Source organism: Stylophora pistillata, chromosome 13 (assembly GCF_964205215.1).
Source record: "Stylophora pistillata chromosome 13, jaStyPist1.2, whole genome shotgun sequence".
In the NCBI taxonomy this organism is placed as follows: Eukaryota; Metazoa; Cnidaria; class Anthozoa; order Scleractinia; family Pocilloporidae; genus Stylophora; species Stylophora pistillata.
The window spans coordinates 22,128,663-22,151,227 of NC_142531.1; the positions used below are offsets into that span (position 1 = coordinate 22,128,663).

The window sequence follows — 22,565 nt, forward strand, 5'->3', positions numbered from 1 at the left end:
CCTGTGAATTAGATAGAATAATTTGGTCTTATATCGAAATATCGCCCTCTACCTGATGGGCTTCTCTGTTCTCATGACAAGGAAAGGTTACATGTTAACCATTCTTGGAAGTTCTAGGGCCAACCTACTGTTGTACATAAGTATAGGCCGTCAAATCCTGCCTGTCATCAACGCATCAATTGTAATGAAACAAGAATATGCAAGCGCTGCACATAAATCGTATTGTCTAAGTTTACATACTTAAGGCTTGGTACATGAATTTAATAAATTCCAATTTATTTTAGCGTGTTTAAGGAGTTCAGAGAGTAAAATGGAGCAAAACGAACGACCAGCAGTGGAGCGAAATAAAAGGACGCAGGTTAGCTCAATTGGTTAGAGCGCTGGATTGCGTTGTGCGGGAGCCGAGGATTTGAGCCCGGCCGGACCAATACTCATGGTCTTAAAATAACCGAGGAGAATTTGCTACCTTTCTATAACATCAATGAAATGGATAGATATTCTAGTCTTCTCGGATAAGGACGAATAAAATGGAGGTCCCGTCTCCTGCAGGGTTAGGGGTAGGAGACGTTAATTTCCCACGCACGAGATTACTGTGTGATGGATGTCCTCCCTTGGGGTGGGATGTGTGTGGGGGGGGGGGGGGGAAGGTGAGGTCGTTACATGGACTAAAGCGGCTGCCAGAGGCGCCTGATAATGCTGACGTCCGATCTCAATCTTAGTAAAACTGTAGACCTTAGCAATTCAGCCTATGCTGCTATTAAACACGAAGGCGCGCTAAAAAAGGAGCCTTAGGTCACACTGGACCATTTGTCAATCAACCGTTGTGTGATGTAGAACTCTTAGAGTAAAGTCAGCTTTAGCTACAGCTACTCCAAAGCAGTGAACAGCGGGCGCATTCCTCAAAATTGTTTTATGTCTTCATCACAATACAAGAATTTTTCAGGTTTGTATTTCCTTTCTCCAATGGAAACTGTCTTTATTTGCGGCGGTAAATTTGGGATCGAAGTAGGTGGTTCGCACGTTACCTCATGCCACCATGCTGGTGCAAGTAAACAATAGATATCTCATTAGCTCCTTTTGTTCGTCTGCCAGCATTTAAATTTGACCCGCACACGGCAACGGTGAGTGACAAATGAGCTTAGGTCTTCCCAGGGAGTACTTCCTTATATAGCGCGCCTTCGTGTTTAAGGTATCGAATCATTCACTTTCACTTTCACTTTCAGGTTTGGATTGGGTAGCATACTCTTCCCAAACCTTCCCTGGTTTTTTTTCCCTAACTGCTTGACCTTGACCTTGACCTGACGCTTAGAATAAGCTAAGTTTATTTGTTTTGTTTAACTCACATGCATTTCATACTCAGATTGCTGTTTATAGCCATTGCGCACATTTACATACAACTGACGGGTTGCTCGCGTATAAACAGGTATTCTTGCCAGATTCGTGTAACAACAATAACTCTCCCTTGTTCTGGCCATTTCTAATACGTCAGTTTTCTTAACAAAATAAAGTTACTGAAGGGAACGGAAACAACGTTTCTAAACGTGTTATTCTCCAGCTAACATGTTTCATTACAAGGTACATTTATGCAATCCTTCGCCAGGTTTTGGTCCTCGAAAACGTAGGCCTAATGTTCCCAAAAAGTCACGCACTCCAAAAATTAAATTGAAACCTCATCTCCGCTTTATGAATGCATCACTCTTTAGAAATTTACGCAGCGGACTAAACCGACTGTAAAGGTGATTACACACAAATTCATCCATCGGGAATGTTTAACAGCCACTAATGTCCTTCTTTTTCTTGCGATGCCACCGAGTCTCCTGCGGATCGAACCCTCTCTGATCATGTCCCATCAAGGCCCATTCTGGTGTCTTGGCCATGTAGTCCAGAGCAGTAAAGTTTTCTCTTCCGTTGCTCTCTTCATAACGTTGCATCTACACAAACAATGCAACAAAAAATAAATTGAAGCTACACTTTAGTCGAAGATGCTTGAGCGTATCCAGGAGTTTTCGCAGAAGAGATGCACCGCTAAGGAATAGCGTAACAGACGGTTGACGTAAACCAGTTTTTAAAGCAAATAACAAAGAAGGCTTAAACAACCACATGAAGCGAACTGCTGCTTTTTCGAATTCAACAAAATCGTAAGGGCCACTTCGAACACAATACGATTTTTCAAACGACAGTTGCATATGAAGGGCTTATGCCATTCCCGTAACATTCACTCTAAGAAAAGGAATACGTAAATTGAAACAACAATGTAGTAAAAAGTAAAAAGTATTGGTAAAGAATATTTCAGCACTTACCAGACGGTGGAAAGTGGTGTAATCGATCCATGTGTACCATCCATCTTCTTTCTTAAACTAAAGAGTATATAAAAAATGGAAAAAAAAATTCAAACTGAAAATAGCAAAGGGGCAATCCACAGGCCACACCATCAGCAAATTTTCCTTTTGCCAGGTACAAAATAACACCTATACAGCAATAAAAGTACGTCAATAACCCCAGTGCCTAGGCTCCTTTTTTGTTTCTCTCGCGTGTGTGCTAGCGACGCCACATCTGTCCTATTCAGTACAAACTAAAAAACAGAACTTAATTTGGCGATATGCTTTGCCAGTCTGTGAAGAAAAGTCAGAAGTTACACCTTCAACTTTTACCTTCTTGTGGCAGATAAGAAGGCAGTTGGAATGTTCGTGTTCACACGCGATTTCATAGTCAGGTAGTAAATCTGTAAGCTTCTGAACGAACCCAATGACCTGAGGAAAAAATGATACGACATAAGGACAATTTAAAAAATTCCTTAGTCGATTAGAGATGGACATATAAATTCTCCTAAACTAAATCAATGCAAACTAAAAGTACTAAAAGGAAAAAAGAACAGACAGCTACAAGGATGCCAATTCCCTGACGAGAATTTAAACTGTCGTGACTAGAGCCAGCCCTGTAAAATGTGTCAGAATCAGTAAGCGGAGTAAAATGTTTGCCAACGGTACCTCTTCGTGCCATGGCACATTCTGCATTGTTAGGGTGGATGCTTTAGATTCTCCACAATAGGTTACACCCTGAGGCAGAAAAGAGAAACACAGGATAAACATAACATTCAATGTGCAACACCCAAGGCCAAGTTCTTCCAATACTCCTGAGTGAACTACAAAGGAACAGAGCCTAGATGTTGTCATGGCAGTTGACCCTTGATCAGCTAGTGCTAGCGGAGTACTCATCCCGGCCCACTGCAGAATCGAAGTGCTTCGTTGATCATTCCTTGACACAAGTTGGCAAGTGATGAGTCGATTTTCTCAACCAGCACAATTTGAACTACAGCTGTACACTAAACTGGTGATAAGACAGATCTTAGTCAGTTTCGGAGCGGGTGACCCCTTGGTAAGGGAGTGTATTTTTTTCCCCGGGATGGGATGCAATATCTATCAGTCCCAGCATTAAGTCACGTTTTCGTGACACTCCTACGTGGAGAGAGAGGCGTGGGGAGAGGAAACTGTTTGGCATAATCACCAGGCCAAGGCTCAACCCCAGATCTCACGATCCAGATTCTCACACATCATCTAAAAAGAGAACGCGCGACAGTTCAATAGCAAACTTTTAGGGACACCATGATGTAGCGGTAACTAAGCGATACAGAGCATTGGGAGGCATTGTTTACATCTGTTTCCCAAGTAAATTCTGCAGCGTACGATGTTATTTCGTAAGGAAACAAAGTTAACGTAATAGTACCTTAACTTCAATGAAGTCTGGTTTGCCGATGGATACCAAGTCGGCATAGTTTTTGAGTTCTTCGTTATTCCAGGATTTTACAAGTGTGAGACGGTAGACAGTTCTCTGACCCTAAAATTACAAACAAAATGAGAAATAGCAACTTTCACATGGACTCATACAGACTCCTTCCAGTTACAAGTAAAAAGGGCTCGATATTTCCGGAGCTTAAGAAACCGACGGCTGACAAAACCGAAGTGGCTCCGATACCATCATCCAATCAGAGGACCGTATGAGTAATCGCGAGAACTTTACGGGTTATCCGATGAGTTTGACGCCACAGAGACACGTAAAACAAAACACAAATTGCTATATCAGCAATCCCAAAGAGGTGCGATTCCAACTCCTTGGGTGAGCTGGTTTTCATGTAGGAGACAACCAGATTAGCGCCACTAAAAACGGAGCAGTAACGGAGGTGAAAGCCTCTTCAAACCTTTTCTGACAGAGCCTTGAGACTGTCCAAAAACCGAGGCCAGAAATCTCTAAACAGTGGTCGGTCGATTTTCTTGAGGCTCTCTTTAGTGCTGGCATCCACACTCACATACAACTGAGTCACTGGAATGAGGTTCCTGAGGAGAAAAAGAATCTCTTTTACATTGCTGTTGTCGACAACTCTGCTCAGTCCTACCTCGTCCATGGGCGTAACAAAACATCGAACTTCCCACATACAGAAGAACGACAAAACCTGGCTCCACACAGGAATAAGAGATTCGACTTTGGTGAGTGATAAATGGTTAATCTGCAGTTAGCAGCATTGAAAATGGGAAGGTAGACAATGCGTAGTGAAATATCTAGACGTGTCGTCTGAACAAATCGTTTTGGTTTTACACATGCATTTGTGCGTTGACGAAGCCTCTGATACAGTTACCCTTTCGAGTAAGACTACCTCTGTTAAAGACATGTGGAAATCATAGAGTTATTTGTATTTTGGCTCGCCCTACGGGCTCGTCAAAATACGGCACAACTCGTAAAAATACTCAGCGATACTACACAACAAAACGTCTAATAAGATATATGCAAGGGTATCATATGAAAAGTTAAATGATATTAAAGGATTACTTTAAGTGCTTAGGACCCACCTTATAGCGTCAGGAAACTGTGCGTTCGTAACAAGAAAAGATGAAATATCATGTCCGTGCAGAATCCTGACGAGTTCATTTATTCTTGGATACATGATAGGTTCACCTAGGACATAAAAAAAGAAGCGCACACTTACAAGGTGTTACTAAGCTTGAGAAAGAATTGCCAGAAATTTAGAGTTACTAAAAATTACGTACCAACAAGAGAAAGAGCACAATGCCTTATTTTCATTCCTTCTTCGAATCTCTCAGGTTTCACACCAGGAACACCTGAAAACACATTGAAATGAAATTGCGAATCAGAAACAGGCTCAAAAGGTCCTGGCCTTTCAATGATCAACCAACCTCCGACGAAGGGCTAACGCTCGAAACGTCAGCTTCTATAATCGTAACGGTGGCCATTTCAACTTTGTTGATATATTCAAATTATAACCTCTGAACTGTTTGATCATGTTGCGGTGATTCTCCATGGCGCCATTCACAATCGTGTCAGGATCGTCCATCTTCCATTTCCATTCTGTTCCAACAGGATTCGTGTGATGCCTGAAGAGGTAGAAAAAAGAAAAGAAAGACGATATGACGTCACATGCAGGCAGCCAGGTTACCAAGCATTTATCAAAATGGCGCCGTCCGTGGTCGAAGTTTTAGCACATTTGAAAACAATTTCGGAATATCAGGTCATCCGTTGGGTTTTAGAGACAGGGTAAAAAGTGTCAAACTTTCTAATGGTGCGGACAGAAATTGTATCATTTCTGAAACATACCTCTTCTTGAAATATGTTCGAACATGCATTTCAAATGAACCCAAAAAATTCAAACCTGGTAGCCCTTAATGACTTAAGCAGATCTCTCAAAGAATTTCGAAGATTTTAAACTTAACTGAGATGAAAACTTCAGGCATCGTTACTGACGATTGCTGAAGCCGCCCAAAATAAAATACAAAAGGGAAAATCAGATTTTTTATTAAGTGTCGTAAATCCAAAACCAAATTTATCACAACAGCCAATCAGAAGAAAGGAAAAAATCTCAAGGAGCCTATGAGAACTTAACGTAAGCGCGGGAAAACTGCGCCGCGTGTGACCAAGTCGCGATCGGTTTTACTTTTGCATCTGATTGGTTAAAAGCGTAATGAGAGTTTTCTGAATCAATCCGAACGCGTGGGAAAGCAAAATAGAAGCACTCATTCTAAAATCACTTTGGCTGAGAAGTAACAATTGCAGACTAAATCCTCACAACTAGCATGGACTTTTGAAGTCAACAGTACTGACCTCCAACAGAACACGCACTTGTTAGCACAAGCTAAGCTGGGTGTTGTTTCCATACAACGATGACTCTCTATACCATAAAAGGTATGTTTGTAACAACCTCCACGACCTCTTAACATTGACTGCGAACAAAACAGAAGTATCGCTGAGTTAAACCTCGCACTCATGTATGTACCACGTGATAGTGTTATGCAAACGAGGTTGTAATAAAACGGGTCAAGAGAGTTGCAGCGTTAAACCTGAGTGTGCAATAAAGAGCGCACGTTGACAGTTGAGTCTACTGGGAGACCTTCTCTTTAAATTCTTCTGCTTCCATGAGATGATTACTTCATTGAACCAGGTGGTTTCGCAACGATAAATTAAACGTTATACCGGATAAAATGTGTCTAAGACTTAATAGTTTACAACCCCGACGTGTCGGCCTAAAGTGCGGCCTCCAAAAGGGGGAAACCTGGATAAGAATGGCATATCACTTGACTTGACTGATACATTAAGAGGTACAAAACTGAAAAGGAAGTCATGCGACTTGACCGAAACGTGCATTATAACAACAGACACAATACACTGCGTACGAAAAGTATCTAGCACGTTTGAAGATCAGAAAAATATCAATTCTAGATACCTTTGTCCATCTGCAAAGTTTGACTCCAGAGTGAGAACCAATCAGACGGTAACCTAGCAGATGACGAGAAACGAGGAAACAAATTTAGGTAAGAGTTACTGAGATTTGATTGCCTGGTTTCAAAAAGCGCTGGAGAGTTATAAAAATAATTGGCAAGGGCTAGGGACCTTTTAATGAGTACCTTGTTTTGTCAGGGCTTTCTCCAGTGCAGGGGTTATCATCTCTTTTGGCTCTGTCTTCACCTTTTTCTTGCTACCTTCAGCAAAAGAAAATAGAAGCAATTCAGGCTCCTAAATCTAAGTGGTGAAAGGTCAGCACACCCTTCTCTCTTCTAAAGCTCTGGATTTTGGGATTGCCTCCAAACGACCCTCCCTATTAGTGCCAGACTCCAGCAAACCTCTCCCCGACTCGTCTCAAATCTTCCCACGGGCCGATAAACGCTAGTTCTGGGATCGTGTCATGTTCAGTCGAGCCATTAAAAAGATTCAAACAAAGTACAGCCGAAATGTTTCCAACACGTTACATTAAAACTAGGCAAAATTCACGTCCCTCTTAAAAATGAATCTTTAACAAACCAATCACGAACTCCTAATTTGGACGACAAATACCGCGTGATTTCAAGGACTCTATTTAAATGTTAAGTTTACAATCGCAAACACAGTCAACATACCTACAACTTTCTTGGAGCCTTTCAAGCTTGAGGCTTCTTTTTCTTCCTGAGTCATGTACCATTAATAAAACAAAATGATTACAGAAACTGTGACTGCAACTGGACCAAATGAAAAAGAAATCTAATTTTTTACTCACAAAACATCATCTACAACACTTATTTGCATGTCATGATTTGGTCTTGATTGTTTCCATGTAACTGATGTCTCGATTGGGTATTAGTAACACTAGCATCAGATATCCTCGGGCATTGTCTGCATGTTGTATTATGAAGGAGTTGTGTAGTCTTTGCAAAGTTTTTTGTGTTTTCAGAGCATTTATATCATTCAGGAGTACAAAGAAGACAATTGTTTGATGGTATCAAGCACTTGAATGATAATAAATTCTACAAATCATACTGAAACTGAGCCTGTGCAAAGTCTTGTGTTTCATAGCAGTTCAGCGATATTCTTAAAGACAAAACTTTCAATTTGTGGTTGCAAGCACTTGAAGCTAGGTTCCAACTTAGTTTGAATAAAGTGTTATGTTTATCAACAGGTTCTTACCTTATCTTTTTTCATTTTATTCATCATTGGACCCAGATCTTCCATATCTAACAGGCCAGAATTGTTCTCTTCTTCATCTTCGGCAGCAGACTCCTCACTTGTGCTTTCATAGAGAACCTTGAAAAAGGAGACAAGAAAACATGACTTGTGACACTTGGGGCTAGGCAACCAAATATATTACAAAGATATTTCCAAAAAACGAAACTGTCTGATCTGTAGGGTGTGCAATTAAAAGTAGCAATTTGACCAAGTTTTCAGGTGGTTTTCACCCACTTGATAACATCAACAGTACTGAACACTAGATCAATTTTTTTTCTCCATAGTCCCAAGTACAACCCCTTGACCCATTTGAAAACACCCCACTTGTTTGCCCCATGTTAATTGGGGTCTCGGTCCTTTACACCCTAACATCAGTATGCATATTCTCCATACTGTTCCCTATACATTTTCTAAGGTATTGACAAGGAGAATTTGTATAACAATCATGAGCTTTTTTAGTTGGTGATCATTTCCTTTATTCTCATGACCTTAATGTGTGATTCAGGGGGTGATATTGTAAGGAGAAATTAGATGCTGGTCACTCGTAGGGGCCAAATGGTTAAATAAATGTTACAGTTGATTCACTTTAATTCGTGGGCCACGTACATTGAAAACTTTTGGGTCCCCAGTTATTGTGCAAATAACACTAATTCCTTTTTTACTTTTTACCCCAAGAGTGACTGGCATCTAATTTCTCCTTGCAATATCACCCTTGAATCGAACATTTAGGTCATGGGTTTAAAGGAAATGATCACCAACTAAAAAAGCTCTTGCTTGTTAAACAAATTATCCTTGTCAGTACCTTGGGAAATGTATAGAGAACAGTATGGAGAATATGTATGTTAATGCTAAGCTGATAATAGTTAAATTTATGATTCTTCTTTTAACATGTTACCTCGTCATCTTCACCCTCATTTTCTTGAGGACCTTCATCTCCCTGATAACAGGTTTCATCAGATTGGGAGTTTGATCCACTGGAACACTGACATACATTTCTTGTTGATTTTCCACTTGTGCCCTTTATGAAGGACAAGAAATCTGTTCTCCAGAACTTGAAATCCTCCTCTGTGCCTGAAAGTAAAAGAAAAATTAAAACTTAAATGTATGCAATGACCCTTTTGAGAAATTTTCTGTTATCTGGCACCTAGGTACCATATCATGAAATTGTATCAGTAAAGCACATTTACCTTTAGTTAGATACATTGTACCTGAGCAAAAGAGGTAAATGAGTTCAGCTTGCAAGGAAACATTAGACAATTTTCCCTTTGCTCTTCTGATTGCTTCTAAATAACTGTCACTAGCAATTTTGCAGTTCTTTTGAGAACTACCCTCTTTAATAAGACAACACACTTTACCCCTGTGTTTAAAAAATGACCTAAACACTATTATTAGTAACTTTAACTATGTTAGCCATTACTATTCATTTGTTATTTCAACTACTCCATACCTCCATGTTTGCTGTTGGCGACATTTTCATCTCCCATTCCAAATGGAAAGACACGTTTTGCACAAAGCAACTCTAGCCATTTATCAACTCTTTTCCCAACCTGACACATTACATTTAAAGAATCTGAATACAAGCATGTCACAATACAAGTCACATATCTGTTTATTCTAGTCAAATGACAGGCATCTAGGAAACATCAAAATAATGACATTTAGGAAACATCAAATGTAACATTTGAAAGTGAATACCAGTTTATTTCAAAAGTATTAAACCTTTTCACTCCCAAAAGTGACCAAGACACGATTTCTCCTTACAATATCAATGCAATGTCAAGCAGACAAGGGATGAGACTAATTAAAACAAATTATTAATTATGGCAAACAATAAGGAGAATTACCGATGAGATCTTGGGAATGGGAGGGTTAATGATCTAATAAACTTATTACTACTCATTTCAAAAATGGTCAAACAAACTTAAAACCTTAAAATTTTTTTGGAATCATTTCCAGGATTTTCCGAGGTTAAAATATCTTTAAAACTGACATTTCGACCAGTTTTACTGGTCTTCCTCGGGTTGTTTAAAATGTTGTCAATATGGCCAACTGTTTAGTCTTTCAGCTCCTGAAAGACTAAACAATGTGCCATATTGAAAACATTTTAAGAAACCCGAGGAAGACCAGTAAAACTGGTCGAAACGTCGGTTTTAAATATATTTTAACCGCGGAAAATCCCGGAAACAATTCAAAAAAAAATTTTTTAGTTTTTACAAAGATGAGAGGTGAAAGTTTCAGGAATACAACCTTAAAACCATTTATCACATATTTTTCTCCTAGGATTTGCTAATTAAAGAATCTTAATTTATTAAGTATTACTAATTTATAACTCTCATTTACCAAGTTGAAGTTCTCTTCATAAAGTGAATTACCAAGGCCAAACACAGCATAGTTTAGCCCTTGCAGGAGGGATTTCTGTACACGAAAATCATTTGCAGCCTCCTCTAGCCATTTGTAAAACCATTGCACACTTTCAGGAGGATTTCCATCCACATAGGTGCTAACAATAAATATACAAGTTCCTGTCTGTGAAATATAAAATTGTATATCAGATTCAGCTGGAACTTTCAGGAATACTTATCAGTGGTGGTTCATAAGGGAAGGTCGCAGAGGGTCTTTACCCTTCTCCTGTTGTCTGACAACAGAAGTCTTGCAAAGTTTAACGATCTAGAATTTTCCTGTCTTGAAATATTTCTTAGCTTATCAAGGTCCTAGAGTTATAGACAATTCTGAGTATTGTGCATCAAAGTTCACAACCCTCCCCCCTCTCTCTCCTACATGATAAATATCTCCCCTACTTTTTAGACTATTGTAAGTAGATCCAAACATTGTATGGGACTGCACGCAACCTTTAGACCATCCTTCCTTTGGCTCACAAAATTGATATTTCTCGTTATCTGGTAAGAAACCAACCAACCACTTCCCTGATTTTCAAATTGGTTTAGATACAGGACACAAGAAAATTTAAGCTTTCAAAAACCAAGCATCTCTTTCATCAAACTTTCCTTTATCAAATCAAAATTAATCACAGGATAAAGCAAAAACTTGGAAATTTTTTTAATTTACTATTTATTTAGAGAAAGTTATTTTAAGGCTACACAAAAAACATAGTAATCATAAAAAAGTAAGGAAATTCGGAAATACCTCTTCAGAAAGGTTGTCTTCTGGTTCATAGTTCTTTAAATCTACAAGTTCAGTTCTCAACCCACTTTCTTGTGCTTCAGATTGTAGCAACTCTGCAAGACTCTGGAATTTCAAAAATGTCCGAGATACATGAATTATTTCAAAATCATGAACTTCATAATAAAATAAATTCTAATGCTAACTTGCAAGATAAAAAACATTATCTGATACCCATTTCCCATCGCAACTTTCTGCATACATCACAATAATAACGATTAAGTCAAGTATTGTTCCTGCTTAATATGTACCTGAGCCTTTCCAGTTTGTGTTCCAAAGAATATTTTCAAATCCTTTGATATAATGGTTTCTGTTTCATCAGTTGGAGATTTCAAAACACCTTTTTTGTTTTCCTGCCAGAAAAAGGGCCCTTGTTTGTTTAGCCATATACGCTTTAGCATATATACATCTTATTAACCAAGCGCAAGGGCCGTACTAGGAGAATATTGGCCTGAGGTCTTGACAGTACGGACTGAGCGCAGTGAGGTCCGTACAAAAAAGACCGAGGGCTGATATTCTTCCAGTAAGGTCCAGAGCAAGCTTGGTTAATAAGAGATTTATTATATGACTGAAGTTCAAATGGACACAAGTGCAGTATCCTTCGGGACCATTCGGGACAGTGGCGGTCCAATACTTAGAGAATATTGACCAGCAATAGAGCATTTTGATTGGTTGATTTTAGTTAATGGCCTTCTGACTGCCTGAGTTGTGTAACAAAATAAAATATTTATTTAAAGTGCACCTACACCCAAAAAATTTTTTTCGCTTAACGAAGTAAGCTTATTTTTTTGAGTATTTCTGCGCAAAAATTTTTTTATTTGCTCAAATCTTCAATTTTCTATGCCCAGTCAAAATACGGAAAATCGGCCGCCATCTTGCCCCACGACCGAGTTTAAAGAAGAATGGCTCTAGCGGGTAATGTGACGTCAAATCGAGAACACGAAAGTCTGCATCTCACACATTTTCACTTGTTTGGGAAGATCGTCGTCGATATCGTCTGAAATATGCCGACTAGGTGTGTTGTATGAAGATTGTATGGAGCGAGATACCCTCTTGCAAATTTCGCACGTTGCTACATCCTTCTACAACACACTTAGTCGGCATATTTTCGGACAATTATCGACTACAACCTTCCCAAACAAGTGAAAATGTGTGAAAAGCAGACTTTCCTGTTCTCGATTTGACGTCACATTACCCACTAGAGCCATTCCTCTTTAAACTCGGTCGTGGGGCAAGATGGCGGCAGATTTTCCGTATTTTGACTGGGCATAGAAAATTGAAGATTTGAGCAAATAAAAAAATTTTTGCGCAGAAATACTCAAAAAAATAAGCTTACTTCGTTAAGCGAAAAAAATTTTTTGGGTGTAGGTGCACTTTAACAATATACCCAGACAACAAACATATGAAATACATATATAATATACCCAGTCATAGAACAATTCCCAGTCACGATTTAAGCCTTTACACCCTAACGTCAGTATGCATAATTATTCTCTTTCATGTTCTTTGTACATTTCCTCAGGTGCTGAAAAGGAGAATTTTGTTTAACAATTGTGAGCTTATTTTGTTGATGATCATTTCCTTTATTCTCATAACCTAAATGTTTGATTCAAGGGTGATACTGTAAGGAGAAATTAGGTGCTAATCATTCTTAGTGGTCAAAGAGTTAAACCCAGAGCTCGACACTAACTTTTCAACTTACTAGCTAAGTGGCTAGTGACTTCTTCAATGTTACGACAATTTCAGTTGTTTACTAGCCAAACTAGTTTGGCTCATGGAAATCAAAAACCACAAGCCAAAACTGAATTTCTACTTGTCTGTGGCTAGTTGGTTGCTGTTAGAGCTGAGCTCTTTAAACCTCTTTCTGATTTCACTAGTTAATATGCAACTCTTCCCAGAAAGGAAAGAGAAAGGATAAAAGAAAATTCAAGGAGGGAAGAAGAAAGGAAACTTAATATCAAATTTAGCCAACCTTCTCCTGCTTAGCTTTCCAACGTAAATATTCTGCCCTGTGTTTTTCTTTTCCTGTGATCTTGATTATCAACCAGGACAAACCCAGTCCACCAAGGATCAGAGTTGCTATGGGTCCTCTGACTGACATCCACCAAGTAACAAGTCGATCTTGCCAATCTGGCTTCCTCAAAACACTTGGATCAATTGGAGAATGTGCTGCTGAAAAGTAGTTCAGACCTTATAAAAATACAGCACTAGTCCTCCTAAACTCCCAAGATCTAATTGTTAATTCTCCATTCTAGCTGCTACACATTTCCTTCAAAATTAGTAATAAGAGATTGGTGTTAGCTCAGGATAACAACTTCTTCCTAATAAGTTTGAATACACTCATCACTTGTTTGCTGGATGATGTATGTGGGGAGCAGTTCAATGTTAATCACTTCTTGGTGTAAAGAGTTCAGTTAATTAACTAATCTCTTGAAAAAGGAGAAATTTCGAATGGATTACTCCCCTTTTCCTACAAAATACTCTCCCTCTTTTGCCTTATGTTTGTCTTACAAGTTGTAGAAGCGTCTGTGCTTTCGCTGAGGTCTTTCCAAGCTGGGAATTATTATATTCGATTCTGGCCGGAAATAAGTCTTCTTTTGAGAGCGCTACATTTTAAAGCTATGGCGACTAGTTAATTTTCATAGTACTTACCACTCACTTGAACAGACATCGATACCAGCAACAAGGTGAATGCTCTACAAAAACAACAGATCAACGAACATGCTTCCTGGATAGCCATGCTTTATGCGTAGTCTACAGCTATTCTTATACCACGTAGGTTCGTAAGTCCCGTCCAAACTAAGAGCTCGGTTACCAAGTAGACAAGGTGAAGAACACCTGTCGGAAATTGACAAGTCGCTCGATCTGTTACGTACAATGAATAGGAAGTAGGTAGAATGGTGCGCTTTAAAAAGAGGTCAGTTTACCGCGCAAGAACGTCAGGCTCAGTTATGGATTCTTGCTTGCTTTAAGCTAAAAATTTATTTTTCTTTACGGCATTTAAGGTATTTGTTGGTGGACATTTCATGTAAAGACGGAAAGGTTGATGAGAGAATCGATGGAAGAATATTGTTTGACACTGTGAAGAAAGCCGTGACATCAGCTCATGGAGATTATGGAATGGCTTGTGTTGCTCGCTCATTGAAAGGTGAGAGACGTTTTACTCATTTACGGGGCATTTTCCTGAGACCCTTTCTCGATAAAACAAGAGGTTTAGTTTGTCAAGCCCATGCATATGGTAGGTTATCTTTTATAAAAGTTTGCATATTTCTTGTAAAATATTAAACATTTGGACGTTAGGAATCAGAGAACCATTGTAAACCTCGTGAAGTACCCTCTTCACCCCCACCCCACAAAAATGCAAACCTAGTTAACACTGCAGCACTTGCAATCATTCTGATTTGCTTTTTGTTTTATTTCAGTGAAGTATTTAAACTCTGTCACTGGGGTGGCATTTATTGCATGTGCTAGAGACTATTATAGGATGGTTTGGTCAGCAGTCACCTTCATAAGAACCATAACAATAAAAAATGATGTTCATCCATGTGTGTTCCGTGTTCTTCATGTAGGAGGTAACATGATGTTATTTCATCAACCTCTTTCTCCCTAGGAGTGACAAGTGTCTAATTTATCCTTACAGCATCACCCCTGTATCACACATTAAGGTTACAAGAATAATGCAAATAATCACCAACCAAAGAAGCTCCTGAATGTTAAACAAATTCTCCTTTTCAGCATCTTAGGAAATGTATGAAGAACAGTATGGAGAATATGCATATCCAGCATAAACTGAACAAATGATCTTGTGGTGGAAGAACTGAAAATTGACAATTTTGGATTAAATTTTAGATATTAGAAAAGAACTCAAACCAGCTTAGAAGTAGCCTTGACTGACTGGATTACCAAAACTAGCAAAACTCTAGAAAATACAAGTGGAATCATAAAATTGAATCTATACAATTTGACATATTTTCAAAGCAGCTTTGAGATTTTGTGGCTCATTGTTCACAACATTAACCCTATACATCCTAACATCACTACACAAATTCTCCACACTAGTGCCTTTTCATTTCTCATGGTACAGACAAGGAGAATTTGGCTAGAAATCGAGAGCCTCTTTAGATGGCGATCACTTTCTTCATTTTCATGACCTTTTTGTTCGATTTGGTGGTGAGACTGTAAGAAGAAATTTGATGCCAATATAGATTCAGAGACAGAAACTGGCTATCAAAATAATATCCACCCTCTACTGGCTTTGCACTTCTTTTAGTGAACTAGTATTGACTTAAGGGCTGATAGTTTCAAAAGAAACTGTTTGGGGCTGCATCGGTGGGAGTAACGAAATAATTTGGATATATCAACAAAGTTGAAGTGGTAAATTGGCCGCCATAACAATTACAAAAGCTGATGTTTTGAGTGTTAGCCCTTCGTCGGAGCAAATAGAGGAATTGTGGGTTGTGTGTGCTTTTAAAGGCAGAGAATGGAGCTACGTTATTGGTGGGAACATGGCAACGAGAAAAACAAGAATAAATTAGTGGAATGAAAAGCGTTCATTGATTCCTGTGGGGGATCATTGACTTAGGAGAGTCAATGGTCCCCTGGACCCGCTTGTGTGGTATTTTTGACAGCTTAAGAAATCACAGAGGCTTGTAGACTGGTATGCACCTCGGCATTGCTCACCCTTGTTTTAACTTAATTGGAATAAAGGTTTAAGGTGTTGGACTGTGCTTCATAAAAATATTTAGACCCAAACTCATGGAATTCATAATAATTCAATTGAATATCTTCCATTCTAGGTACAATTCTCTCCTGTCAAAAGTTCTTAATACGTCATAATAAAGACCAGCTCCTCCAGTTGTTACAGAATTGCAAAACACCAGGTTAGTCCTTGTATTCAACTGTGACTTCAATGATACTATTTAAGGTTAGAAAACATTCCCTTCCTCTTTTGTTTGCCCACCAAAGTTAAAGGTATGGGAGCATCATAAACATCATTAGCTCTCAATTTATCAATTATTGAGAAAGAATCTCACTGAAAATTCCCTGTATTAACACTCTCCTCAAAACAGTTGCCAGAGAACAGATTCACTTCTCAGGCTACCAAATTGCACTTAAAATTTTTATAATATAATGCAAAAATTAATTCAAATTGGCTTCAACTTGGGTAACAATTATTAGTAGTTGTCCTTTCCCAACTAAATGCTGTCAAACTGCAACCAACCAGGTTTTACATTCACACAGTAACCCCTGGTTTCACCTACAAGTCATTTCACGTACAACCCAGTTCACTAGTGTCTTATGTCATTCTGCCAACGTCTTAGGGCAATTCACCAAGGTCTCATATCTTTTTTTCACTTGTCTAATGTTTTACAAAACATTTTGTAATTCTATCTGCAGAACTTGATTGATTTTGGTCCATTTTCAGCCAATCTTATGTGTACATGTATGTTTATGGTACATTTCATTTGTTGCTACTTCAAAGAAAACAAGACATAAGAAATAACCCAACACATTAGGGAAACAACCAATAAAACATTAGCAGAGTGACACGAGACATTTGCCAAATGACTTAATAGATTAGCAAACTGGTTGTAGAGACAGCTCGTAGGCTAAATGACTCCAAATATAATCTTCACAACAGGTGTCTTTTTCTTTTTATTAGTACAGAGAGGAAAGAACTTAGAGAAAAAATTGACAATTCAACAGACACAAATAACTGGTGTTGAAGTTTTTAGCCATACTTAAAGAAGTAACAATTACATTTAAAATTTATTTTAGTTGAAAGGAAAAAGGTATTGAAGATCATAAAGAAAGCAGAAAAAGAAGAGGTTTCACTGGGATCTGTGTTAAAAGGGAACAGAAAAACAACAGAAAATAGAAGGAAGAATTATGCCATTGCACATGACGATGAAGATTTTGACTCCGATTGATGACGAGTTGTTTGAAACATTCTTCTTCCCGATGGAAAGAAATTTGAAATAAACAAGAGAGCTCAACTCGAGCTAATTATGAGGAGACAGTTTTGCAAAGTTAAATGTTTGGTGTACAAAAGTGAGAAAACATTCAAACGAAAAATTTTAGAATTGAGTAAATGTATCTGAGTAAAGGCCCAGGGTTGAAGCTAACAAAATGGCTTGTCGGTTGAGGAAGCCATTCAGCCTGCTGTGTCCAGTAAATTGCAGCATCTTGTCTTCTGACAATCCGAAACAGAGAGAGACACTATAGAACAGTTTTAAAACCAGTGAATTCAAAGCAATACTTCATTTTACCTTTAATAATTCTGTGGCTTAGATGTACTAGTTTTCCAATTATTTTCCCATTTTTGTTTTCAAACCACAAGGTATATTTTTTTCACTTGAGCTGTAAAAAAAAATCAAGACTCATCTGTCAAGTGATTGCCAGCCAAAATTTAGCCAGTGATTGCCTCTTTCTCACCCAACGAATTTTGCCAGCTGCCAGTGCTTAACAACAACCCTGTATGTCTTTGAGTAAAGACCAACACTATTTTGGACCCAAGCCATCTTCAGCCCTCTAACTCCCAGAAGTGATTGACTAGTAACTTCTCCCAATGATATCCATAAATTATCCAACAAAAAGGTAATGAGAATACTCAAACTAATCAGGAAGAAGTTGTTACCTTGATCAAACACCAAATTCTTGCAACTAATTTACAGGGAAATGTGTAGCAGTTAGAGGGGAGAATTAACAATCAGATCTTGGGAGTTACAGGGTTAGATTGCCTGTTCTATTTACACGAGTCTTATCCTTAGTGTTAACAGTGCTTTACTTTATTTTAATCTTGTTGAAGCATAAAGTTGTCATATTCTGTTCTCAGTGTTATTCTAGTCTTTCATCTCCTTCTTCAATGTCCTTTAAACTGATCATTTCCAGTGTTCCTCGTCCCCTAGTTTCAGCCCTGAGGGTTTCGTCAATGATCCTGTAACAACCAGGATCTATGAGACAAACCTAAGATAAACAACAAAAATTGAATTGGAGAACATGTGAAATCATAGGTTTGCTTCCTTTGCAATTGTTTTTTTACTTAAATTGATGGAGCTTTTTGTCATGAAACCCAGTTTATGAAAAAGGTCTGGACGAGACAAAAAAACTATACCAGCAAGATTAATTTTATGCCCCTTACTTAATTTCCTTCCTTGGGTTACCTTTCTGCCTGTTACAAATCAAAAGCGCTCTAGCTAAAACTTATTTTTCCTATCAATTGATTGGCTCATTAAATGAAAATGATAACAAGAAAATTTCTACAGGATCTTGAAGAATTAAATTGGTTCAAACCAGATCCTTTAAATTCACCCAAGCCAAAAGCATAGAGAATAATGCATAGGTGCATGTAAATATGTAATTTCTTTTTGAGTGTTCAACTTGATACCTCACAAGTTTGCTGCATACACTCATAGGATATTGAGTTGAAGAGAAAGTCAACATCTACAAGCAACCATGTTTTAATTTGTTTATTATATTAAACACCATAGTAAGTAATAGTAATAGTAATCAAAGTTTAATGTCTTTACGTGGGGCATGGTTACCCACATTGCCCGAGCCAGAGGCTCATGTATGAAACACAAGACAACCCACCCATCCCACCCCAGGGGAGAACATCCATCACACAGTGATCTCGTGCGTAGGAAATTAACATCTCCTACCCCTAACCCCGCAGGAAACGGGACCTCCATTAATTCGTCCCTATCCAGGAAGACTAGAATATCTAAACCATTTCTTGATGTTATAGAAAGGTAGTATATTCTTCTCAATTATTTTAAGACCTTGAGTGTTGGTCCAGCCCGGGGCTCGAACCATCGACCTCCCGCACATCAGTCCAGCGCTCTATCCAATGAGCTAACCGGGAGGCGGTTAGCTTAATGCGTCTTCACTGATATAGGCCTTTACTGACATAAAAGGTCCACTTTATCATATGAGAGTGATACAAAAGGTGAGCACCTGACTAGCAATGTCAGACACATGTAAAAAATTCTAATTTTAGCTTTTCACTGTGTGCACTTACTGCTTTTCTCAGGGCTGGAAATCCTTGTAAAAGACTGCAGTTTATTCATTAAGAATTTCATTCCTTTTTCTCAGTTTCTAACACTTTGGTCGTTTATGTAGTGATGACTCTGATTTCCACCACAAATCAGAGTCAATGCACCAGTTTTTCGATAAAAGTGGTTACCCTGATTCTGTCGTTCAAGCGGGTTACCATTGCGCCCAACTTATTGATTGACATTTAGCACTACAAACGTCACAAAAGGAAGATTCCAACCGCATTCCATTCACTCTCACGTTTCACCCTCACAACCACTCAGTTAAATCCATCATTCTTAAAAACTTTAAATTAATTCAAAACAATCCAGAGACAAGCACTATCTTTTCGCAGCCTCCACGCATTTCATTCAAACACGACAAAAACATAGGCAATTTTTTGGTCAGAAGTTCTTTGCAGAATAATGACAAACCAGGCACTTTTAAATGCACTTGTGCACAATGCAAAACGTGTCCTTTCACTCACAACCCTGAGAAAATATCGGGACCCAAACGATCCATTAAGATCACCGATCACTTCACGTGCACCTCCGCCAATGTAATCTATTGCATAACTTGCACTTATTGCAAAAAGATTTACATTGGCGAAACAGGCAGAAGACTCGGTGACTGATTCCGAGAACACCTTCACGATATGGAGAGGAATGACAAGGACACATTGAAACCAGTCACTAGACATTTTAATTTACCTTTACCATTCTAAGCAACACATGGCAATCTGCAGTCTTTCCTTACACTTAGGTAGCACGGAAAGCCGGAAAACTCTTGAACAAAAGTTCATCTTTCAAACCGGCAGTCTAAATCCCACAGGTATCAACGAATGCTTTTCATTCCACTAATTTATTCGTGTTTTTCTCGTTGCCATGTTCCCACCAATTACTTAGCTCCTTTTTCTGCCTTTAAAAGCACACACAACCCACAATTCCCCTATTCGCTCCGACGAAGGGCTAACGCTCGAAATGTCAGCTTTTATAATCGTAACGGTGGCCAATTTATCAATCTTAACTTTGTTGATATATTCAAATTATTTCGTTACCCCCACCTACACAGCCCCAAACAGTTTCTTTAGAAACTATCAGCCTTTATGTAGTTTATTCACCCTGGGTGCCGATTTTATTTATTTATTTTGGCGGTGAAACCGCTAACAGTGAGCCAACAATTGCAGCTTTGCCTCTCACTGTTGGCAGCAGTTTCGCTGCTAAAAAAAAAAACAACAACAAAAACAAAAACAAACCCTCTGGGACCCAGGGTACAGTTTATTTAATGAAAGAGTTTATTCTTTTACCACTTAACACCACTGATTTGTGAACATTTACTTTTCATTTGATTCATCCAACTCCTTAGTCTTTCTTACCATTTCTAAGTCCCCGCCTTGCCAATCCTCAGATTCCACAGTTGATATGTGCGGCTTAAGTTTTTCTTGAACTTTCTTAGCCTCACGATTTGGTATGATCAACCTTAGGCGCATCTGAGCTCGTTCAATCTCCATGCTCTCCTTAAGTTGTTTGATGACTTCAAGAGCCTAGAGATAGACAATGTAATTATAAGTCATAATTCCAAAGCAGATCAGGCGTGGGTTTCCGGATAGACAATTGAGAGGAAGCTGGCAAAGGGTTAACATGTTACAGTAATGTGTGATTTAGGCCATAATTGTCATATGTGACACTTGAACTTTACAGAAAGACCAGTCCGATTGATGAATTTATGAACCAACGTGAGGCTTGACTTGTCCCCTGAAATATATACGACCCCTTTCATTTCTTGAAAACTTCAACATCTCCCTGAAACCTGGTACACAAGAAGAGAGATTTGAAGTTTTCCCTTTTACATACATGACACATGAATTTCAATGTCTAAAATTCACCCAAGAGAAACAGAATCAGGACCCCCCCTCCCCTCCCCTCACAACTACTTGCTACCCTCTGAAAATTTAGGAAAGATGTACAGAACATGGTTACACCACAAGGCAAAGAAAACCCCTCCCCCACTCTATTCGAATATTGCCTTTATAATGAACACACCAAAAATTTCCCATACCTGTTGTTTTGTGGTTCTAGTTGGAATAACTGAATAATGAATATCTTTCATAGCTCTTTCTATCAAGCCAACAGGATAAGGTCGTTTTGTCTCTGGGTTCACACATTTGTCAGCCACAACAGTTGCAATGTCTCTGAACATTGATTCCAGCTGTGTGTTTCTTTCCTTTTCAGACACCTGCAACTCCCCTTTTGCTAAAATCTATAACAGATGCAAAATTTGAATTTTTTAGCATGCTATTATTTGACATCACCAAATAAATCAATTTTTTTATCACACGTTACGTTGTAAGGAACTTTAATTGGAGACAAATATTTCTCACCTGCAGACAAATTTCTGTTTGATCTGTGGTGCCAAATGCTCTCGACAAATCGTCATTTTTAGCGACCTGTCCCTTAGAAACATTCATAAATACTGTGTGTGTCTGAAGGACTTCATCAATGTCCTTTTCTCTGTGCAAAGAGAAGGAAAAAAATAATACTTTTTGGTATACATCCAATAAAAGGAGTTAATTTATTACGTTGAAGTAAGTGTGGAACTACGCAGTTTGTATGGAAAATGGGATGTACAGTGCTTTAAGAAATTGAAAGCCAGTTTTTATTGAAGGCAAAAAAGGTATGGCGCCTTCCCATTCCCTCAAGGTGTTTGCATTTGTTACAGAAAAGAAAATTCATGTACATTATATGTCACTGAGATGACACCATCATAATCTTCCATCCAGAAAGAATAGTGTTTTGAGTATATGAGCAAAAAATTTGTTTCGGTTCGTCTTTCCTCACACGCAGGGTTGTTTTTAACCATGCCGTTTTTTCACGAGAAATTTATTTTTAAAATCTGAGTTGATGCTATCTATTTTTTGGTCTTTCTCAATCATGTACTGTTTCTGTTGTCACTCTGATTAAAGATATCTAAAATGATCCTAACTGGCCACTAAATTAAACTTAAATTCAAGCATAATCTCTAATATAAATTGCAATGTCAGCACTGAGTGTAATTCTTTTCAATGTCAAGCCATTTACTTACACTTTGTTTCGCCATGACATAACTTTGTTCTTGTAGCAGGCGATCTCAAAACGTTTTCCAGATTTCTTCAGCCTTACTACCGCTACATTTGTCAATTTTACTTGATTGGTTGGCGTAAAAATCGACATTTTGCATCAACTATCTACAGTTTCATCCAAGACGAAACCTTCCAGTGACTAAAGTAGCTTCCACTGGGAGAGGGGTAGAGAAACAGATCTTGTCGCGATAGTCCACTTTATACTTTCCAAAACATAATTATTTTGCTAGCTTGACAGGAGAAAAGGAGGACT

General features: G+C 38.5%; 3 protein-coding genes across 5 annotated transcripts; 1 reads left to right on the plus strand and 2 right to left on the minus strand.

Moving 5' to 3' along the window:
• Nucleotides 1–1,305: 1,305 nt before the first annotated feature.
• Nucleotides 1,306–13,969, minus strand: LOC111327688 (S-adenosyl-L-methionine-dependent tRNA 4-demethylwyosine synthase TYW1). Of its 2 annotated transcripts, none has more exons than XM_022931917.2 (21): nt 13,813–13,969; nt 13,133–13,332; nt 11,412–11,513; nt 11,125–11,226; nt 10,321–10,506; nt 9,428–9,527; nt 8,876–9,051; nt 7,942–8,058; nt 7,398–7,443; nt 6,909–6,983; nt 6,728–6,780; nt 6,109–6,227; nt 5,275–5,384; nt 5,040–5,111; nt 4,842–4,947; nt 4,196–4,331; nt 3,724–3,834; nt 2,988–3,056; nt 2,652–2,750; nt 2,301–2,357; nt 1,306–1,931 (listed from the first exon to the last, which is right to left on the minus strand). In XM_022931917.2, exons 1-21 carry the CDS (start codon nt 13,898–13,900, stop codon nt 1,770–1,772), a joined length of 2,286 nt encoding a protein of 761 aa, XP_022787652.2. In that variant the 5' UTR covers nt 13,901–13,969; the 3' UTR covers nt 1,306–1,769. The 2 variants fall into 2 exon arrangements, with proteins under 2 accessions (XP_022787652.2, XP_022787653.2); XM_022931918.2 differs by having other exon boundaries at nt 13,133–13,329; nt 13,813–13,967.
• On the plus strand, nt 13,967–17,994 carry LOC111327690 (ribonuclease P/MRP protein subunit POP5). 2 transcript variants are annotated; one of them, XM_022931921.2, is made up of 5 exons: nt 13,967–14,077; nt 14,166–14,308; nt 14,583–14,732; nt 15,957–16,040; nt 16,939–17,994. In XM_022931921.2, the coding sequence occupies exons 1-5, from the start codon at nt 14,058–14,060 to the stop codon at nt 17,088–17,090; spliced, it is 549 nt and encodes a 182-aa protein (XP_022787656.2). In that variant the 5' UTR covers nt 13,967–14,057; the 3' UTR covers nt 17,091–17,994. The 2 variants fall into 2 exon arrangements, with proteins under 2 accessions (XP_022787656.2, XP_022787657.2); XM_022931922.2 differs by lacking the exon at nt 14,583–14,732.
• Nucleotides 17,417–22,562, minus strand: LOC111327689 (ribosome maturation protein SBDS). Its single transcript, XM_022931920.2, has 5 exons — nt 22,276–22,562; nt 21,575–21,704; nt 21,253–21,453; nt 20,570–20,737; nt 17,417–18,126 (listed from the first exon to the last, which is right to left on the minus strand). The coding sequence occupies exons 1-5, from the start codon at nt 22,401–22,403 to the stop codon at nt 17,998–18,000; spliced, it is 756 nt and encodes a 251-aa protein (XP_022787655.1). The 5' UTR covers nt 22,404–22,562; the 3' UTR covers nt 17,417–17,997.
• Nucleotides 22,563–22,565: the final 3 nt, after the last annotated feature.